The 20,708-nt window shown below is 41.9% G+C and overlaps 1 protein-coding gene across 3 annotated transcripts; it reads right to left on the bottom strand.

Annotated features, from left to right (window-relative positions):
• Positions 1–748: 748 nt before the first annotated feature.
• LOC114450655 (cyclic AMP-responsive element-binding protein 5-like) lies at positions 749–13,668 on the bottom strand. Of its 3 annotated transcripts, none has more exons than XM_028428929.1 (11): positions 13,538–13,599; positions 11,222–11,288; positions 10,877–10,970; positions 9,159–9,268; positions 8,520–8,776; positions 5,790–5,916; positions 5,455–5,526; positions 2,813–3,160; positions 2,469–2,729; positions 2,269–2,377; positions 749–1,508 (listed from the first exon to the last, which is right to left on the bottom strand). In XM_028428929.1, the coding sequence occupies exons 2-11, from the start codon at positions 11,273–11,275 to the stop codon at positions 1,372–1,374; spliced, it is 1,569 nt and encodes a 522-aa protein (XP_028284730.1). In that variant the 5' UTR covers positions 11,276–11,288; positions 13,538–13,599; the 3' UTR covers positions 749–1,371. The 3 variants fall into 3 exon arrangements, with proteins under 3 accessions (XP_028284730.1, XP_028284712.1, XP_028284722.1); XM_028428911.1 differs by having other exon boundaries at positions 750–1,508; positions 13,534–13,668; XM_028428921.1 differs by lacking the exon at positions 13,538–13,599 and adding an exon at positions 13,094–13,508 and having other exon boundaries at positions 750–1,508.
• Positions 13,669–20,708: the final 7,040 nt, after the last annotated feature.

Genomic DNA, 20,708 nt, shown 5'->3' with positions numbered 1-20,708 from the left:
TTATTAGCTGTTACTGCATATGTTAGGTAAGCCACACTGAGCAGGATGGACCATGAGCCTTCTCAGAAAGATAATTTGAGTATAATGTGTCTAGTACATTGAAGAAATGTGTGTGTGTGTGTGTTAGGTCTTAGGTCTGGCAATAGTTAAGCAGTCCCTTTGTTTGAGTCAACAGGGTGGAGTGCCACCCACACTTTGTCCATATGCCCCACACACACACACACACACACACACAGATGCATGCATGCATTTACATGTGCATGCACAAAACTCAGAAATTAGAAAATGTTAAAGCTTTTTATAAAAAAAATCTTAATTTTCTGCCCAAACAGATTGTTATTTATAACTGCCGTATAAAAACACGAGTTAGTTGGGGATGCTTTTACAAATCTAAACCTCTAAAGGGTAGTTCTAATATTGGTGATTGGTGTTTTGAGAATTTTAAACTTAAAAAAAAATCATAATATGTTCTACTTTTTTGACCATTGTGGTTATAGTGGTCTGATACCATGAATGCAACCAGTCACTAGATGGCAGAGTAGACCACACTGTAAGTACAGAATCACACTGATAACACACCGCACACAGCCACTGGTTTATATAAACAAAACAGATTTATGCTATTAAAAAATATAGAAATGAAAAAAGATACCAGAATAAATGTTTTTATTTTAGCATTAGATTTACAGCGATTGTCAACATCTTTACAGTACAAAAAAAATGTAACTATGAATTAAATTAAAACTGACAGGGGATGATACATGAAGTGCAGTTTAGAGTTATGTAGTGACTCTGGGCAGATGTATTACAAAAAAAGTGCCTTACAATATGTACAATTATACTTTAAATGGCTTTCAAACATAACCATGGGTTTGATTGACTTTTATATACAAGGTTATGACATTTTAAATTTCAAAATAAACATTTTTGTTTTATCTGTACAAAAAATAGTTGCGTTACATATAACAAGCTGCTTCACCTTGCATAACGTGTGCACTAATAGCTGCTCTGTTAAAAATATAAACTATATATAGGTTTTTGTTTTTCAAAATTAGTGCAAGATATAAAAGCAAAGGATGCTAGATGTGTTATAATTGTATGTGTGCATAGCCAGTGTGTAGCAGGCCAAGCTTAGACTGATGTAAACAGAAACATTTTCTGAATAAACACAGGATCCAGTTGCCATGTTAACACCAGCCTTTTTTTAACAAGGCTTGCAGAATAACAAGTCAGTTTTGCACCTGATATGGAAAATTCTCTCTAAATATGTGTTTTTTCTGGTCATCTCTTCACCCAGAAAATCTGATAATACCTCATGTGGTTTTACAAATTGGCCTATCCAGTTCAGTATTTCTCTCTACATGCTGAAGACTAGTGTCCTGCCTGAGGGTCATGCCCTGTGTCGCCTCCAGCTGTCGAGGAGGTGGAGATGCTGTTGTGTTGGATGGCTTGCAGATGAGACCCAGGACCTACAGGGATGGGACTTCCTCCTGGGCTAACCCCTGCAGCTGGACACAGAGACAGCTGTCAAGGTCATGTATAAGGTGCGGTTTGTCCGTCCTTGGATTGAGGTTTTGTGAGCATTTTTACCAGATAAATAAAAACCCATTTCAGATTAAATGAAAATATCTCTTTTATTTTACCAGTTGGAATACTGTACATACAGGTAAAAAGACAACAATAGAAATATATGAATCTAACAATTGCATACCTCTTTGTTCTCTGAAGCTCTTCAAAGACATTATCTGTTTTTGTTTAAGCCACAGGGTGCAGATTTTTTTTGTTTTAAAAAATATTTTCATTACAGGTCAGTTTCAGTTGCATTAACTTTAGCTGACCTGGAGTGCAAGATGGACATCTTGTTTCCTGCTAGCATAGGGAGTTGAGCCAATGCTAGCAGTAGCATAGCATTTCAGAGTATTATAAATACTATCAAGGTCTAATTCATTAAGGATAAGGTAATATAATCCTTTGATTGAAGAGTGCAGTGCTGTCCCCTGATTGGTTTTCCTTAGAAATAAAAGTGCATAGCTCACATTTGGACACTATGGGGTCTTCATTTTAAGTGCTGTTTTGTTGTGCTCTGTAAGATACACTTGCTTATGTGTATTGGGGAGCTTTACCTTTGGACATTCCCTTATGTGCACGTGTAAGGTACAATGTGTCTAAATTATACCCTCAGTGGTGAATGGAGATGATTGGTGTCAGACACCTTGAAAAGCTGGTGAGTTCTAGACCTGGGTGCAGGGTAGGGGTGGTTTTACTCACTGGGGTACCCCTGTGTCTCTCTCTGTCGAGCGGTGACAGGACAGTCCTTGTGGGTGAGCAGAATCTGCTTTAGTTGACCCACCTCCGACCTCAGTGACGTCACCTCGTTCTGGGAATACACAGAAAAATTGCTAAGTATCTTTTAAGGCGTAGGTTGTATTGGTGTGTGTGCACTTTTGTGTGTGGAGAGCATCATCCACCTGTAGCTGTAGGTTTGTGTGCGTCAGCTCCTCAGCTTTCTTCTCCAGCGACGCTACCCACAGTTTCCTCTTCTGTCGGCAGCGTGTGGCTGCAGCTCGGTTCCGCTCCAGAAACTTCTGCCTTCGCTCGTCTGGGTCCTGCTCTGTTGTCCTTCTACGGCGGTGGCCACCTCCTCCACCACTGCAGCTACCACCAGCCTGCAATCCATGCTGAGAGTTGCTCGGCTGTGATGGCTGCATTTGTTGTGCAACTGGTGATAACTACAAACAAAAAAAGTATTTTTAAGTAATGCTCGATGTTTCTTAACATGCAGCCAGTTGTTGAATATAATTCAAATTCATACCTGTGCTGGAGCAGACAGTGGAGGTGCAGGCGGTGAACCTTGGTGCAAATGTGAAGGCGGTGATTGGTGAGCATGTGGTACATTCCCTGACTGGTGAAGCTGGTGGGTGCTTCCCAGGTGCAGTGGAAGCGGAGCATGGCATCGCTGTTGGAAGGGGAGAGGTGGAGCTGGAAGCTGTGGATGACGGTGGTGGTGGTGTTGTTGTTGTTGCTGTTGCTGTAGTGAAGGTACAGGGTGGCGCTGTGACATCATCTCCATCATGTGACCCATGGATGTCACAGGGTTGTTGACCGTGACCATTCCTGGGTGGTGCTGTTGGTAATGGTGGCCCATCGTCTGTTTGGATCTCTGAGCGGAGATAGATGATGATAAAGAAAAGTGACCTTTTTTGTTCTTATGTTCAATAAATACAAAGAACTTAATTATTTTTTTAGGAGCCCACTGTATGTCTGGGAACACTAGTACAAGATCCTGACAGCCACAAAGCTATCAACCATTAAAAATGTCATGAAAACTACAGAGATAATGGCCACCAGATTACGCCATTTTGAACATAACAGTCTCAAGTACGAATACTGTAAAACTGCAGTATCAAAATGTCGTAAAATAAAAACTACACCTACACCTACTCTCAGCCAGAATCCCCCATTTCAGTTCATCTTTATCTGCTAACCATCTACAACCTCGAAGACAACTGTTGATGAGAGGGATAATGTGTTCCAATAAATGCTGCCGTCTGCAGCTTGATACCTTCACACTTTATCATTCCCGCGTATCATCTGACTAAACAGACTGTATGAGCTAAATTAAACCTCATCTCACCTTTCTCGTACACTCAGCAGAGGAAAGTGAGAGAGGGAGAGGTCATGTTTGGAACATGACATCACCCCCCCCCATACACACAGATACACATATACACCTCCCTGGCAATATTGCTATCTGAACCCTGTTATGCAATATTTCTTTAAGAAGCAGATTTCTCTCTCTCTCTCTTCACCATTCAGTGGAGGAAAAAAAGGAGTGCATTTAGTGAGAGCCAAGGATGAGGTCACCGAGCTGTCTGTGCCAGCTTTACCAGCCAGCCAGGCTGCCAGTCATACACATGCACAGCCGCACACACACACACACTGAACAGGACGGGACACAAGTATTTCAGTACTGTTTACTACATAGAAACACCCTGACACTGGGGCTGCTGGTTACATCATGGGTCTCCTTGGCCTGGATGACACACCACGTTGATATTTCTGTCTAGAGGGATCAGTGAATGAAGACACAAAACTGTATGTGAAACAGTGATCCACTTGTCAAATGTTTACTTTTCCACTTGAGCTGAGCATGTCGTTACTGTACAACAGAGGCATGTGAATACACCCTCCACAATTTTAAAGAAGCAGAGTTTAACTTCACACCTCAGAAAGGCTAAATTACAATTTAACAGATCAGGAGATATAAGTCTGTGTCTGTCTGTATTTCTGAGGACCAATTTCATTGGTGATATATGATCAGTTATCACATGGCTGACACACTTTCAAAGGCTTGTTTGAGGATTAGGAGCTGGTTTTAGAGTTAGGCTCAGGCTAGTTTTTTTAGCTGTGAAGGTTAACATAAAGGAAAAGAGAGTGCATTATGTCAGTGAGTACAATTGTGCGTGCACTGTGACAGTGAAAGAAGATGAGAGGTTCAGATTTGAACCTGCGACCTGAATGGCCCTGCAATCTGAAACCACTTTTCATTTGCCACTCTATATACAAGGCCTGCTACAAGAAGTCATAACTTATGTGTGTGTGTTTCAGTGTGTCTGAGAGAGAGGGCGAGTGTGTGAATGGAACCATGCAATTTCACAGTTTTCCCTTCAGAGCTGCCTTTGATAGCACACAAATCTTTAACAATTCATACTACAGTACATAAACCTAGAAAGAGAACATGTAAAATTTACAAGGCAATAGATGGAGAGCATGTTGACACAAGGTAAATAAAACACCCAAGAAAGGCAGGGCATGTAGATTGTGACTTCCTGTGGTCCAGACCTGTGTGTATCCCAGTGTAGAGTTACACTCTGTTTCCTGTCTATCCTGATTAGAATAGAATAAACCAAAGGCAAAAAGGCAGCGTGTGTTTTAGTAACATATCAGATTTCAGCCATCTTTTTTTAAAAAAATATATACATTATACACAATTTAATGTCTTCTGTATGATCAAGGATGTGTTGCTCAAATATTGTTTAGGATCATTGTCCTGATTTACAAAGCACTGCTTTGGGAAAACCATTAAAAAAAATATATATAAATATAAGTTAAGATGACAACAGCAACATGCAACTTTAAAGGGATAATTCAACATTTTAGGAAATTTTCTTTTTTAGTTGGAGGTCAAATTGGTTAGTTAATGAATACAAATCAAAATATAAACTATCTTTGCTCATCTCATTCATTCAGTGTTCTAACATAAAAACTCATTGATGCTCCAGGAAAAAGAAGAAGCTAACCACCGTGGATAGTTGCATGTTCTAAGTGAAGACAAGTTCTTGTCCATGAACATTATGGCCCCAGTGTAAACAAGGTGATAAGTACAAATCGACAGACTGACTTCAAGTATTCCTGATCCACAGAACCAAAAAGGACATACTGGCTGGTCAGTACCTGAGGTGAAGAACAGGAGGGGTTGTGTACAGGAGCTGGTAAACCCATTACACAAGACATCTGCTTCTCTATCTACAGAAGAGAAAGAAATGACACAAAAATAACCTCTCAGTTGTGACAAAAGTATAAAGAGTTCCCCACAAGGTCACATCCATCTGGAGTTTGACAGGTGTGATTCATTTATCCACAAGAGCGAAGTGAATTTTCCTGTCAACCATGAATATTCGAGGATCTTGACCACTTTGGCCATTATACCTGCATCCATAAATCATAATGCATAGCGTGTCTGAATGTGTGTGAGCCTGAGCAGGACAAACACAGTCTCCCATACTTACAGTCATATGCTGAGCAGATGCCCCTTGCATGGCAGGGTCTGGCAGAGTGCCAGGTAAAGAGGCTGGCAGAGGTTGTCTGTGTCTGTTGTTCATGTGGTGGAGGCAGGACAGCGGCCCAGGAGCTGGCCTGTGTGAAAGCGAGAGAAAGAGAGAGGGACAGGTCAGGCTAGGCAGCTATCCACAGCTAAAGTTTCACTAATCCAGGTTCAGAGAGCGGTGCAAGTTGAAACATTTATAGCCAGGTCTTAACGGTAGATGGAAGTGAGACAGAGTGAAGAGTGGTTAATAACTTCTAATGCTGACCGAATTAGTTTATTATTTTAAAGGCAAACAAGCAACACTTGTATGTTTTTTTTAGTTGTCGCTAAATGTATCTTATCACCATAGAATAAGCAAGATTTGATTAGATTGCTGTTGATGTCACTGTGAAAAATCCATGGATACAATAATTCTTCTTTGAATTACAGTGTTGAATATTTGTGATTTTGCTTGTGAACTTTTTAAATGCTAGAAACTCTGCTATCTAACCCTCATACGGCCTCGTTGTTTTGGGTGGGAGGAGAACTCTCAGAGGTGGATGAGTCAAAACATTGGCATATAAAACTGAGACTAGTTACAAAGCTGCTAAAAGTCCGAGAGAAAGTGTGTTGTTGAAGAGAAACAAGACATAAAAACAAAGGCATCCAGTGAATGATAAAAAGAATTGAAAGGTTATTGTAAAGTGGTGTTAACGGACGTTTGAGGTGAAGCAACAACAATGGAAAGAATGATGAAGTAAAAAAAGAAAGAAAACATTGGACAAAAGAGAGACAGCTTGAGAGGGAGGAGAGAAGCTCAGGGAGCACAGCAGGGGATACCGAGACCTGGGGTGCCATGTGCTGACCTAACCGACCTGGCTCTCAGCCAATCAAACAGCGTGGGCCTCCGTCGCTGCACTGAGGTCATCGGTAATGATATCATCCTTGAATCTGGGGTATGCGACTGGTTTAGCGTACAACACAGTACAGACAAACCAAAACAGCATTTCTTAACGTAACCACAACAGTTTTACCGGGCCAACAGCCAGACACTCAGAAACCAGGTCGCTATGGATACTGGCGGTAAACACTAGGGGAAACAGTCAGACACCCGATCCATGGTTCATTTAGCAACACTTAGCGGGTTTCACTGACTAACATACTGTCTGGATTCAGCTGGCACTGATTTATTGTACCATAATCGACTGTCAGCTTGCTCTCTCCACTGTCCTGTCATGTTCCTGTCTGGGCCTGGACAGATGTTTGGAGCTTATTATGTCACTGACTTACTTCTGGTACCTTGACTCATCTAATCAACTGCAGAGATGTGACACAGGCTTTGTTTATCTAGAGTATGTGTTGCAAGCTGAAAGCATCTAAAGCCCACTTGATAAGAGAAAAGGAGGGTTTTTTTGCATGACTGACAATAGGGAAAAGAGAAAAGTTTACACAATGGCAGTCTCATAATTCAGGCGCATATCACAATAGCAGAATGTCCCTTCTATTTTACCACTTTTCCTATCTCTTTTTATACGCAAACTGAAAAAAGCCCCTTACAAATAGCCTATATATAAACCCCAAATTTTAAAAGTCCTTCCTAAGCTTTAAGTGTGAAAAGAAGTGTTGTTTTATAAGACATCAAAAATATTAGAGAGGCAGGGTCAGGTTAGCTAAGCTGTATGCATGTTGCTAACAATTTTCACACATTCATTCTGCAAAAATATTTTCTGTGAATTCCTTGTCCACTAAACTCTGATAGTGTGTTTAATATTAGGTAAACACATTATAATTAAACACAGTTTAATATTATTTAGAGGTGGATGTGTCAAACTAATGGCATGTAAATATGACACCGTCTACAAAAACGTCCTGTTAAATCAAAACCGAAAGCATGAAAGAATGATCCAAGATTTCAATTTGAAAATAATCTGACAAAATTGTGAAATTTGAAACTGTGTAATGTATAAATATTATAAAATCAGTATATATATATATATATATATATATATATATATATATATATATATATATATATATATATATATATAGAGAGAGAGAGAGAGAGAGAGAGAGAGAGAGAATGGCTTCTGTGAAATTTGTTTCAATATTAATGGCTAATTTAATGACTAAAATGTAACGACTATTTTTCTTGTCATACAAAATGATATTAATGAAACTGTTAAACGTTTCATTAACACCACAGTAAATAATCAGATGTAGTCATGTCTAAGTTTCACAAATCCATATCTGACCTGTCAGGAAGAGTGGGAGCAGCTGCTGGTCAGATGAAAGACAGGAACTCCTCTAATCTGTCTGTTGTATTGGGTGATAACCAGGGAGCCAAGGAAGCTGCCCAGGCGCTGAGAGACTCCAGTCTGCTTCTGAGTCTTTGCAGACATAACACAGGCAGTATTTGGGTGGTAGGGAGGGTAGTCAGTGGGACTGAGTGGGTGTTATGCAGCGGTTCTCTGTCTCCTTGCCTATTACTTTGTTCTCTCAGTAAATTGATGTTTTTCCCTCCCCCTTCTCTCAGTTCATTAATGTAGTGATGAATTATGCAGGGGGGAAATGCCAGCCTGTGCCTGACAGAATGAGTTATAATACACTCAAAACAGGACAGGCAAGATGGTGTGAAAGAGAGGAAGACAGAGGAAAAATGAGAGAGAAAGTGATGTGTGGTAGTAGGTGCGTGCACACTCAAAGCCATACTCACCCACAGTGTGTTAGGGTGGATGGAGCCTGGGTGATGACTGATCCAGACTGAGAGGAGGACAGAGATTGTTGGGCAGCCAGGCTGCAGCTGGGTGCCATCATGGAGGTGTGGGTTTGGGGATGATGCAGAGCATGGGTCTGGGGATGATGCAGCGGAGGCTGGGGATGTGGGTTCTGAGGCTGGGGTGGGTGCTGGAGCTGAAGCTGTGGTTTGAGCTGCTGCTGGTTCATACAGGATGGCCCATTATGACAATGTGTCTGTAGGGGGGAACCAAAAAAAACAGCTGGGACCATATTATACAGGATGGATGGTATCTGATTCCAGTCAGACGTATGCACAAGTGTGTGTTTTACAATCTGAAATTATGGCAGTGATGTGTATGTGTGTGTGAGTATGCATGCAGTGCATGTGTGTGTGATGACTAGCTGTTTAATTTACAGGGTAGAATGTGATCGGCCGGTGTGTCTTTCCTGCAGCAGGTCAGATATCTGCAGTTGTCTAATTGGGTCTGACTGCTTTATCTCCCTCACAAACAAGTGCCACTCAAAATACAAACCCGACAGACCTCACAGGTAAAGTCTTTTCTTGTTTTAACCTTTTACAAATCTGGAAATGATGCTTATTTTCTACATATTCTACCTGTTTGTTGTTTTCCTCTTCTTGTGCTTGAAGAAACTCTTCCTCTATCTCTTTGAACAGACCGACCTCTTCACAGTTTTCCAAAAATCTTGTTGGCGTTGGAGTCTGGTCTGAACCACAACATACAAATTAAAGATAGGATACACACAATTAAAAAAATATATTACCAGACAATCATGTATTGCTGCCCCCTTTTACCACAGCAGTCCATATTGTTTGAGCTTATTTGCTTTCTGGACCAACTGTCCCCCAGGTTGTGATACTGTGAGGAGAAACAAGCCTCCTCTTGGGCCATGCTTCTCTCTCTCTTTCTCTGATAACATCAGTCTGTCTCTCTGAGCCGCCTAAACATGCCGGGGTCAAAGGTCAGCTGGGCTCTTTGTTTTGACATGAGATTTCCTGCAGGAGGCGTGACAGGCTGCAGCACAGAGGGAGAGTCTGCAGAGGTTAGATCTCATGCTGATGTTTAGGTCCAGACAGACAGCTGTTTCCATGGTTACAGACAATGTGACAATATGACATTGCTTTGACTGTGAGATTCTGCAGTTAATGCAGACATGCTTGGCTTGTAAAGTACCTGATCATTAGCCTTGATGTTCTGAAGTACTGCTGGGTTAGTATGCTAGTATGTTACTGGTTATAGGTTCATTTGTTTTGCTGTAAAATATCTCATTGCCTTATCAGCATCAGAAACAAAGCAATGTAAGCTATAAGTTACATGCAAGGTTTGAACTTTAAAGGCAATTTTTTTTCTTAACTGTGTACTGCCAAATGCATGTGAAGAACTACTTAATACATGATATGAATATTAAACAAGTTTTGGTTTAGCAGGTGTGGTTTAAACAGGGCAACCACTTCATCCATTTATAATTAAAATCATACCTTAAAAGAGGGAGATAAAGAATTTTATTAGTTAAAATGATGAATTTTATTTTTTAAGCCAAAAATGTTAAGCTAAATGTAAATATTTATTATGTTTCTCTGTCTTTTGCAATACTAAATTCAATATGTTTGAGTTTTGAATTGTTTAGACAAAAAAAGCCATTTTAAAAACAGCACTTTGGATTTTAGCTTTGTTTCGGTCATTGTTTTATCCACATAATTGCTAATACAATGATGTTCAGATGAGACACTGCTCTGATGTATTTACATGATGATCCTAATTTGGTAAATATTTGCTAAATTAATCAGCATACTGTGTCAAACATTAACTGTGGCTTTGTGTCCAAAGTACGTGCTTACATCCAACTAATCTTCCCTGATTGTCTCCTTTTCTCCCCTTTGCTTTTGCTCGATGTCCAAATATAGAGTAACATATTCAGGATGGTTTGCGGTGAGCCCTGTGCACCTCCTCTACGTGTTTTTTTTTTAAATCAAAGTGATGCTGTTATCTGTGCATTTGGTCTAATCTGATGGAGTATACTGTACATGCCGCAACGTGAGCAGCTCTGTTTCACAGCACAGAGACCGTCTGAGGGAAGGAAACCTGTATCGAAGTTATCTGATTTCATACTGTATAACATATCATCATCATTTTTTCATCAAGCTCTGATCCAGAAAGAGGGTCACCACACACACGTGCAGCCAGACAACAGCTCCACTGAGTGACATATAACATGTCCAAGTAGTTTGAACAATCTGGTTATAGGGGATGGGTGAGGGGAGGAAATTCCTATTGGGTGGTAAAAAAGTAGATTTTGGTGTGGTGGTGGTCTCACCTGTAAACACTGTATCCGTCTTTATGGAGGGGAACTTGAGCGTCATTTCATGCTTGTGGCTGTGGATGATCAGATGCTCCTCTGACTGGAAGCGCTGCAACACACCGACATAATGAGAAAGATATGAAGAGGTGTGTGCAGCTGTATGACACATGGGATGAACAGCTGAGTTCAATCAGCTGATGCCTCATCACTCACAATGTTTATTTTTTTTAGGACATAAAGATTTCTCATAAATATTACAAATGTCATTCATGACTTTTAAGTTTCCACATTTTTAAAACATTTTTCTGCATTTTAATTAAATGATTTTTTTTAAAAAAAAAAAAACAGGATTCAACTGACCTGAGAGCAGCCTGGGGCGCCGCACACATAAGGCCTGCCCTGTTTGTCATTCATGTCATACACAAGCCTAAACAAAACAGAGAAGGTGAGAAACAACACATTAACTCCCAGCCTCATCATACTGGAGGAACCATTTCACTGAGGTTCATATGAGTTCGCTCAGCAGGCTGCAGATCTGTTTTGTATTTACACAAAAAGAAAATGCCCTCTGATAAGTCACACACTACACGCCTATTATCATGTCTTTATTGTGGGAGCTGTGTGTAATGAGATATTTGCCACAGATGATGGATGCTTCATCCTGAGACACAACATTATCTTGAGGAAAATGATCCCCTTGGTGCCAGCGGGAGTGCAACACAACTTGTGTTGTGAGAGCATTGCTATACACTCTAGGTATTCATTTTTATTAGGACAAGTACTATAATACATACAATCTGTTGCCATGTTTTTTTCCCCAGCCTTTCATTACACACTGCTAATAAAATGTAAGAGCATCAAAGTCTCACAGCATCTTTATTTTTCAGTGTTATTGTGTAGTGAAGTGCTAATTGCAGTGCAATTGTTTTAGCCTACAATCTGGCTTTCATCAGGACATCAGTTAATAATACAAGTGTGATGAAAGGACGAACGCTCACCATGCCTTACATCAAGTCATCACAGGATAAAAATATCCACACAAATGTTCAATAGAGCACAACAATAAACCAGCTTGTAGGAGTGCTGCTAACCCAGGCTTGACCCAGTCAACTCCACTGTGAAGATATTAAGCCCCACTGATGGGGGATAATTATGATTTATTTGAAGTGTTACTACTGATGGCCCTTCATTTTCCTCTGAGAGCAAAAAGAAGAAAGCCTTCAACTCCCTGACCTCAGGAAAAGCTGTGTGTCACCAAGCAAGTCTCACACTACAGGGTCAACAGGTCAACTTTGTGATCCTTATATTTTTCAGTAAGGAAGTGATCAAGAATTGATGGCCTGTGTGGAGCTGGTGGTAACTGAGAAACGTATTCACACAGGTACACAATTGAGAGGAAAGTGGGTACTGATGTTATGAGACAGAGCGAGAGGGGGCAAAAGTACATGCTTCCATAAGAAATGGAAAGAGTGTGTGTACATGTGTGTGAGGCTGGGGGGTGATGGAGAGGGGAATGGAAAGGGCAAGTACCAGTGAGAGAGAGAGAGAGAGAGAGGGAGGAGGACACAATGAATGGAAGAGAGAAGGAATGACAGAGGGAGGGAGGGAGGGCTGCACTTTAGGCCTATACACTCCTGACAGGTTTAAACCTGCCTCAGCCCCTATTTTCCAACCCCTGGCAAGTAGAAGTGACTTCATACTGTAAATGTGTGTGTGTGCTACAAAATAAAATGTGTGAAGAAGTCCACAATGCCACAAATCCTGACATATAAACAGATGAAAAGGAAATTTTATAATTTGCATTAAAATGAATGAGTGTTCCACAACTATTTACAAAACTATTTGCTACAGTTTACAGCTCATAGCCTTTATTGCAGTGTTGGTATATAATCTAATATTTTCAAGATAAGTAGATGATAACAATGGATAAATAAGACCAGCATTTTGCCTTTCACACTTTTATCTCTTTCTTCCTCTCCACTTGTACAGGATTAGCAGACTCAGCACTTTTCCAGCAAAACCTTCTGTCAGAGTGGTTACATCAACGCACGATGATGTCATCCTTAATTCAAACTCCAACAACAGACCAGATTTTATGCAAATTTAAGACGGATTATTGTCTGTTGTTAAAAAAAAAGTCTTTTCCCGCCTCCTTCAACATTCATCACAGCACAATGAATGAAATCACACACACACACTTTAGAGTCATCTATCCAAACTTCTGTTACTTACTATTACTCAAACTTCCCATTTCTGGATGAATCGTGACAACAGCACTGCTGCTCATTCAGGTCAAATTAAGCAGCGGTTCTAAAACCAACATATCCTCCGGCGGTCAGCCTGTGTGCGTCTCAAGAACATGAGCCGGTGTGTTTCCTTTCCTACCGCTCCGTAAAGCAACCTGTTCAGCTCATAAACAAGCCCCGCACAGCTGTACACAGAGTGCTGTCACACCCCCCAAATAGACACGTTCGCCCAGAGTCCGCCTGCTGCTCACCGGGACACCTTTAGCATTAAAAGTTCCGCGTTAACTTTCCAGCACATATAAAAAAATGAAATAAAAAAAAAAATGAATAAACAGGCAAGAGGCAGTCTCGGCAAACTGCGGTGAGCGTGAGGAGAGCGGCCGCCGCGGAGTTTTAAAGTTTGGTGAATGAAAGTGAATGGCTTACCTACAAGCAGAGAGGGACGAGCGGCGCTCCACAGAGGAACCACGTTGGACTGGAGCGAGATTACAATACGATCTATTTACAGAAGCATTACATCATCCTCCCGGTGACGTCACGTGGGATTCCTGAACTTCTAAATCATTGCGGTCCCGTCCGGAGAGAGGGACTGGGGGGGGCGGGGTTACGGCACCGGCCGGTAGGGGAACGGGACAGGGACATCAGCGTGGTGGAGGCGGCGGTGGACCTGGACCGGACTGTCTAACCAAGTCAGACACACTAAAAGCAACGTGACGGGACACGGGGCAGACCGGGTGGGCGGATGGGACCCGGGTTTTTTTTTTCATTCTCCCCCATTATGGTGTCTGAAACGGGACGTTCCTGTGTATGGATCGAGTTTGAGCGTTAAAATGAGCAATAGTTTCCGAAGCGTATGATATAGTGGACTTTTTGTCTGAAAATAATTTTGTTAGGAACTATAAACACACACATGGTGGAGAGAAAAGAGGTAAATGGGCTGTCGTAAATGGGATCTCGAAAACAATTCTAAGCAAACAGCCGTTTGTCTGATATCAGTGTCAATGTCGATACTCACAAAGGCTACTACTACTACTAGGCTATAATAATAATCATCATCATAATAACAACAACAATAATAATAGTAATTAGAGCAATAACTACATATTATTATTATGTTTATTATTATTATATACAGTACCTTCCAAATTATGACCATCTTCATCAACCTATAAGCAAAACAAAAAACCTCAGGATATTAAAAACTGCAAACATAAACACTGTTGTTTTAAATAGGCTAAGTAGTTATTATCTATACTAATGAGTCCATCATCAAAGACCTGATGATTGATATGAAGTTGATAAAACACTGTGATGGCTGTGATAGTGGAGTTTAGTTACCATCCTCCACAGTTACTGCACACTGGCAGCTATTGTGTAGTACTATGATGTCATATGTGATTACCAGGGCAAAGAGTCACACACTATCCTGACACAGATTTCACAGAGGAACAACTTCACACTATAAACAGATAGTATTCTGTCTTATTTTAATAGTCTTCATTGATGCTAGCTCAGCACAAAAAAATGCCCACAGTTTTGTAATTTGTTAAAATAACTTATGATACCATGAAATCCCACTTGCAAGATAAAAGACAAGGATCAGCTCTGGTCATTAACATGAGGTAAACCATGGAGTAATATCTCTGCCATGTTTGGTCAGGTTTTCCGGTGCTCCAGCCGGGCTGTGGATGAACACAGGGATATGGTTTTGTTGTGGTTGAGGAACAAAATAGGACCAAACCCCTCTGACTCATCATCCACCAATCATCTAAAGTATGCAAATTCTAGGAGCCATGACAACAAGAAGAAACAGGAAGTTGTGATGATGTCACTTTGTGTTTTGAGCTCCTCTCCCAGTGTGGATGTGAATCACTGTGTTTTGTTTTCAATGAAGATAAGGGATGTTTTACAGCAAACATACGTGCCTGGGAAGAGTGCACAGTCACACTAGAAAGTGCATGACGGCAGCCAGGAAGGCTGGTGCCCTGGAGCAGACAATGCCACTGAGATTACAACTACCTCCATAACTCAGGGGCTATACCAGCCATTACCATCTGGCATCTTCACCCCAGCATGGCTTTTAACAGCCAGTCTGGGAGTTGCTTGCTCAGAGCCTGATGTCATCCTATGTGTAAAAATACGGTGTTTCAGGTCAAAGGTCAAACAAACTTTCTGACCTCAAACACTGTTTAGCATTTTGCTTACTTTGGCTATATCACACATCTGGCTGCCAAATTGTTTTAAAGTGATATTTGACTATTTCAGGGACAGATACTTTAAATAACATAAACATATATCACTGATCTGATTATATAATTCAATGGTTTGGGTTAAATTTACATCCAGAACCACAGTGTGTGTTCTGTGTTCATTATAATTAAGTTTGCTTCATACTGTATGTGTAACATGGGTTTGTGTCTTGGTCGGCATTCAGCAAAATGGAACTGATAACCAAAGAAATCCAAGTCTGAAATCCCACACGGTAATACTGCGCGCCACCCACAGACCTCAGGTCAGATGATGTCATGCGCCATAAACTCTTCTAGTGTCTCTCCCTTTTTCTCTCCTGCGTTTCACAACACATGCTACCGCTTCTCATTTGCGTAATGGTGTTGGGAACTGCGTCACGGTCACAGTTCTGATACACCATGTGTGTGTAATGAGTGTGTTTATGTTGAGTGTGTGTGTGTGTAAGAGAGAACATCTGTGTTCGTCTGATGAAGTCACTGAATCTCTATACTGTACACATGTGAACACTGTGCACACTGGTGATGTCATGTTGTTTGTGAGTTTGCTTGTTGCAGCAGTGAACCTGAGCGTTTTCCATGTTTTGTATGTTATATTACTCTGTCTGTGTTAGAGTTACCGAGCAAGAAAAAGTGCGGTCTCGCCTGGATTTAAGGCTGTTTGCAGAAGTCACCAGCCAGTGGTTTATGACAGACCATTTTAACGCTCGATTAACAGGTCCAACACAAGCCAGCCGGCCCTGGTTAGCCAACCCCAGTGATTTAAGGACATTCTCCTCTCTCTGGGAGCCACACGCAGACACATACACACATGTTACAAAGCCTCTCCTTACTTCTGAGCCATTATAGATAAGTATTAATCAATAAACTTTATGGATGTAACAGATTCTGTTGTCAGCTGGATATGAATGTTGTTTTAAACACACCCTGTCCACATAGGTCAGGTATAAAGCAGCTAAAGGACTCTTATGAAATGTTTCATACTGATCAATATCTATTTGTTATTCTAGAGACAATAGCTATTACTCCTGATTCTAGATTGGTGTCTTCATCAAAGACTCGGCTCCTCCTCCAAATAGTTCTCCACGTAATATCTTTATGACATATCACCCAATGGGACTCTTTTAGTGTTTTATTACAAACTGGTTCACAAGTTTAACATCACCTGTAAAATAAAAAAGGACATATTATAATCAGAATGCAGACTAGATTCAATTCAATTCAATTCAGTTTTATTTATATAGCGCATATTACAATCAGACATTGTCTCAAAGCGCTTCACAGGAACCCCCCTAAGAGCACTGTGGCAAGGAAAAACTCCCTTTAAGAGGAAGAAACCTTGAGCAGGACCCGTCAGTTTAAGGGGGAACCAGTCCTGCTGCTAGTCAGAGAGGATGAACTAGAGAGAGAGAGAGAGGAAAGAGAGAGAAAGAGAGAGAGGAGCAAACATGATACAAATATGATACAGTACAGAGCAAACATGACAGCAAGATGAAACGGTGATTATATTGTAATAGATATCTATATATATCTTTAGTCCATAAGTAGGAATAGTAATTTGGTAGCAAAGATGAGCAGCAGGGGCTAGTGAAGTCGATGAGCACAGGAGAGATCAGGGGCCAGACTGCAGGTCAGTATGCAGGTCTTGAGACCTGCAAAGAGAGAGAGCGAGAGCGAGGCACAGAACTACGAGGAAGACAGTAAACACAGATTATGAGACGATATTACCCAGTATGATCCAGACTAAGGAGAGGTCAGAGGGTGAGGGGGAAACTGCTCAGAGGATCGTGTTTGTGCCACCCGACAACGTAGAGCAAGAGAGACTTCACGGTCCGGACTGCAGGTCAGCATGCAGGTCTTGAGACCAGTGTGAGCCAGACTAAGGAGAGAAAAGGAGAGGTTAGAGGGTGAGAGGGAAACTGCTCAGCGGATCATGTTTGTGCCCCACGACAACATAGGCCTAGAGCAGCATAGCTGTGCTACACACTAGGTCTAAGGCTAACTGTATGCCTTACTAAACAGAAAAGTTGTCTAGTCTAGTCTTAAAGGTGGAGGCAGTGTCTGCCTCTCGGACCCAGATTGGTAACTGGTTCCATAATAGTGGTGCCTGATAGCTAAAAGCTCGTCCTCCCATTCTACTATTATGAATCCTAGGAACTACAAGTAAACCTGCACTCAGAGATCTGAGTGTCCTATTAGGAACATATGGTACAATCAGGTCCTGCAGATACAATGGAGCAAGTCCATGAAGAGCCTTGTAGGTTAGAAGAAGGATCTTGAAGTGTATTCTTGAGTCCACTGGGAGCCAGTGAAGAGACGCTAGAACAGGAGAGATATGATCCCTTTGGCTGCTTCCTGTCAGAACTCTAGCTGCTGCGTTCTGGATCAGCTGCAGACTGTTGATGGAGTAATGTGGACATCCTGACAATAAAGAGTTGCAGTAGTCCAGTCTTGAAGTGACAAACGCATGGATGAGCTTTTCAGCATCACTCTGAGAGAGGATGTTCCTGATCTTAGTAATATTACGCAGGTGAAAGAAAGCGGTCTTGGAGACCTGCTTAATAAGAGAGACAAACGACATGTCTTGATCAAAGATAACTCCAAGGTTCCTCACAGTCGTACTGGAGGCCAGAGTAATTCCATCCAGAAAGAAAGTATTATCTGATAAACTAGTTCTGAGATGTTTAGGTCCAAAAACAATGACCTCAGTCTTGTCCGAGTTTAATAGTAAAAAGTTGGAGGACATCCAGTCCTTTATGTCCTTTAGACACGCCTGTAGTCTGACTAGCAGCTCCGTTTCTTCAGGCTTCATGGATAAATACAGCTGGGTATCATCAGCATAACAATGAAAGTTTATGCCGTGCTTCTGGATGATGTTTCCTAGAGGGAGCATGTAGAGGGTGAACAGGATCGGTCCGAGCACAGAACCCTGTGGAACACTGTGAATAACCCTTGTACCTGTGGAAGACACATCGTTAGCATGAACAAATTGAAATCTGTCAGATAAATATGATTTAAACCAGCGCAGTGCTGTTCCTGTAATCCTGATCTCGTGTTCTAATCTGTGTAGCAGGATGCGATGATCTACGGTGTCGAAGGCAGCACTGAGATCCAGTAGAACGAGTACAGAGATGCGTCCCCGGTCCGATGCCATGAGGAGGTCATTGGTGACTTTAAGCAGTGCTGTTTCTGTGCTGTGATGGGCTCTGAATCCAGACTGGAAAGCATCGAGCAGACTGTTCCTATGCAGGTGGTCATTTAGCTGACTTACAACAGCTCTTTCGAGTAGTTTGGAGATAAAGGTGAGGTTGGAGATCGGTCTGTAGTTTCCTAAGACGTCCGGGTCCAGTGAAGGTTTTTTAAGTATCAGAATGATCACAGCAGTTTTAAAAGCCTGCGGTACATATCCAGTTTCCAGAGACAAGTTGATCTGTCCTAATATAGACTCTCCGATCAGAGGAATAGCATCTTTGAGGAGCCGTGAGGGGATCGGATCCAGAAGACAGGTAGTAGGTTTAGACTTGCAGATGCTGGTGGTCAGCTCAGGGAGGCCGATGGGCACGAAGCAGTCCAGAGTTAGGTCAGGTCTTTCCAGAAGTGGCGGTGTATCCTCAGCGGTCACAGAGAGATTGTGGTTGATTTGTCCTCTAATAGTAGTGATTTAATCGGTGAAGAAGCTCATGAAGTCTTCACTACTAAGAGCTGCAGGAATGCGAGGCTCCACAGAGCTGTGGCTCTTTGTCAGCCTGGCTACAGTGTTAAAGAGAAAGCGCAGGTTGTTCTTGTTTTCTTCTATTAGTGATGAATAGTAGGCTGTCCTGGCTTTGCGAAGGGCCTTCTTATATGTCAGCAGACTGTCTCTGTCTGCTGTCTCTGTCTGTAGATCAACAACTAGATATTTTTCAGGTTCATATACTGTATTTTCAGTGATAATAAATAGCTGTTACATGTGCAACTTAACTCTTCAGTGATAAATGCCTGTGGTATTTCTGCAAATGAAACAGAAATACCATATCATTACTGGCCAATAACCCTTAAATGCTCATCACAGTGGAAGGTCCATGAAGAAACTGTGGCAACTCTAAGAAAGGGTGCTCCGACTGTGGGTTGCTGAATTCAGACCTGGCAGAAGGAGCCTGGAGGAGGAGCCCATTCTAGAGAGCCAGTCAACACCACATGCAGGAGACCTCTGACAAAAACACAACCTCTCTAAAAAAACACTATTGTATTAATCAACCAGTGTTTTTTTTTTTTTTACAGATCACCAGATCTTTTTGTTTTAGAGAAGAATCAGAATCAGAATCAGAATCATGTTTATTGCCATGTAAGTGAAGGGGGTTCACATTACTAGGAATTTGCCTTAGTGATTGGTGCATACAAAGAACATATGACAATTAACATGCAATAAGATAAAAACTAAGATAAAATTAAGTAAATAAACTAAAGTAAGGCTAAATTTACATGACAGACATGGCGTAACAGACATACAATGAACAGAACATAAAATACTGTGCAGATGAAATGGTAAACATAGACCCTTATATGATCGAATGGAACAGTGTAATAATGTAATAATGTAACAGGTACCACATGGATCGGTGAGGTGGTACTCGTGTGCAAGTAGTGCAAGATGGAGTAAACAGTGCAAATAGTCGTCATTGTGCAGTGACTATACTAAAGTGACCTTCTGAAGACAGTGCAGGCTGCAGCCGATCACCTTCTCAGCAGAGCGCACAACACGCTGCAGTCTGTGCCTGTCCCTGGCAGTGGCCCCAGCGTACCACACTGTGATGGAGGAGGTGAGGATGGACTCAATGATGGCCGTGTAGAACTGAACCATCATCCTGGCTGGCACCTTGAGTTTCCTCAGCTGCCGCAGGAAGTACATCCTCTGCTGGGCCTTTTTGATGAGGGAGCTGATGGTGAGCTCCCACTTGAGGTCCTGGGTGATGGTGGTACCCAGGAAGCGGAAAGAGTCCACTGTGGAGATGGAGGTGTCTGTCAGGGTGAGGGGGGGTGATGGAGCTGGCACTTTCCGAAAGTCTACTGTCATCTCCACTGTCTTCTGGGCATTCAGCTCCAGGTTGTTGTCAGCACACCAGGACACCAGACGGTCCACCTCCATCCTGTAGGCAGACTCATCCCCGTCTGAGATGAGTCCAATGAGGGTGGTGTCGTCAGCAAACTTAATCAGCTTGACAGACTGGTGGCTGGAGGTGCAGCAGTTGGTGTACAGGGAGAAGAGCAGAGGGGAAAGTACACAGCCTTGGGGGGTACCGGTGCTGATGGTCCTTGTTTCCGAGACATTCGTCCCCAGCCTCACATGCTGTCTCCTGTCTGTCAGGAAGTCAGTGA

Source organism: Parambassis ranga, chromosome 2, assembly GCF_900634625.1.
Source record: "Parambassis ranga chromosome 2, fParRan2.1, whole genome shotgun sequence".
NCBI lineage: Eukaryota > Metazoa > Chordata > Actinopteri > Ambassidae > Parambassis > Parambassis ranga.
Note: the sequence above shows the minus strand (reverse complement) of the source record. Positions and strands in the feature narration are given on the sequence as shown.

Coding starts and splice junctions, on each gene's coding strand:
- LOC114450655 (XM_028428911.1), bottom strand. CDS start 11,275: ATGAATGACAAACAGGGCAGGCCTTATGTGTGCGGCGCCCCAGGCTGC. Junction 3,161..5,454: donor CCTCCTGTTCTTCACCTCAG/GTACTGACCAGC, acceptor ATCTCCGCTCAG/AGATCCAAACAGACGATGGG. Junction 2,730..2,812: donor CACTGTCTGCTCCAGCACAG/GTATGAATTTGA, acceptor TTTTGTTTGTAG/TTATCACCAGTTGCACAACA.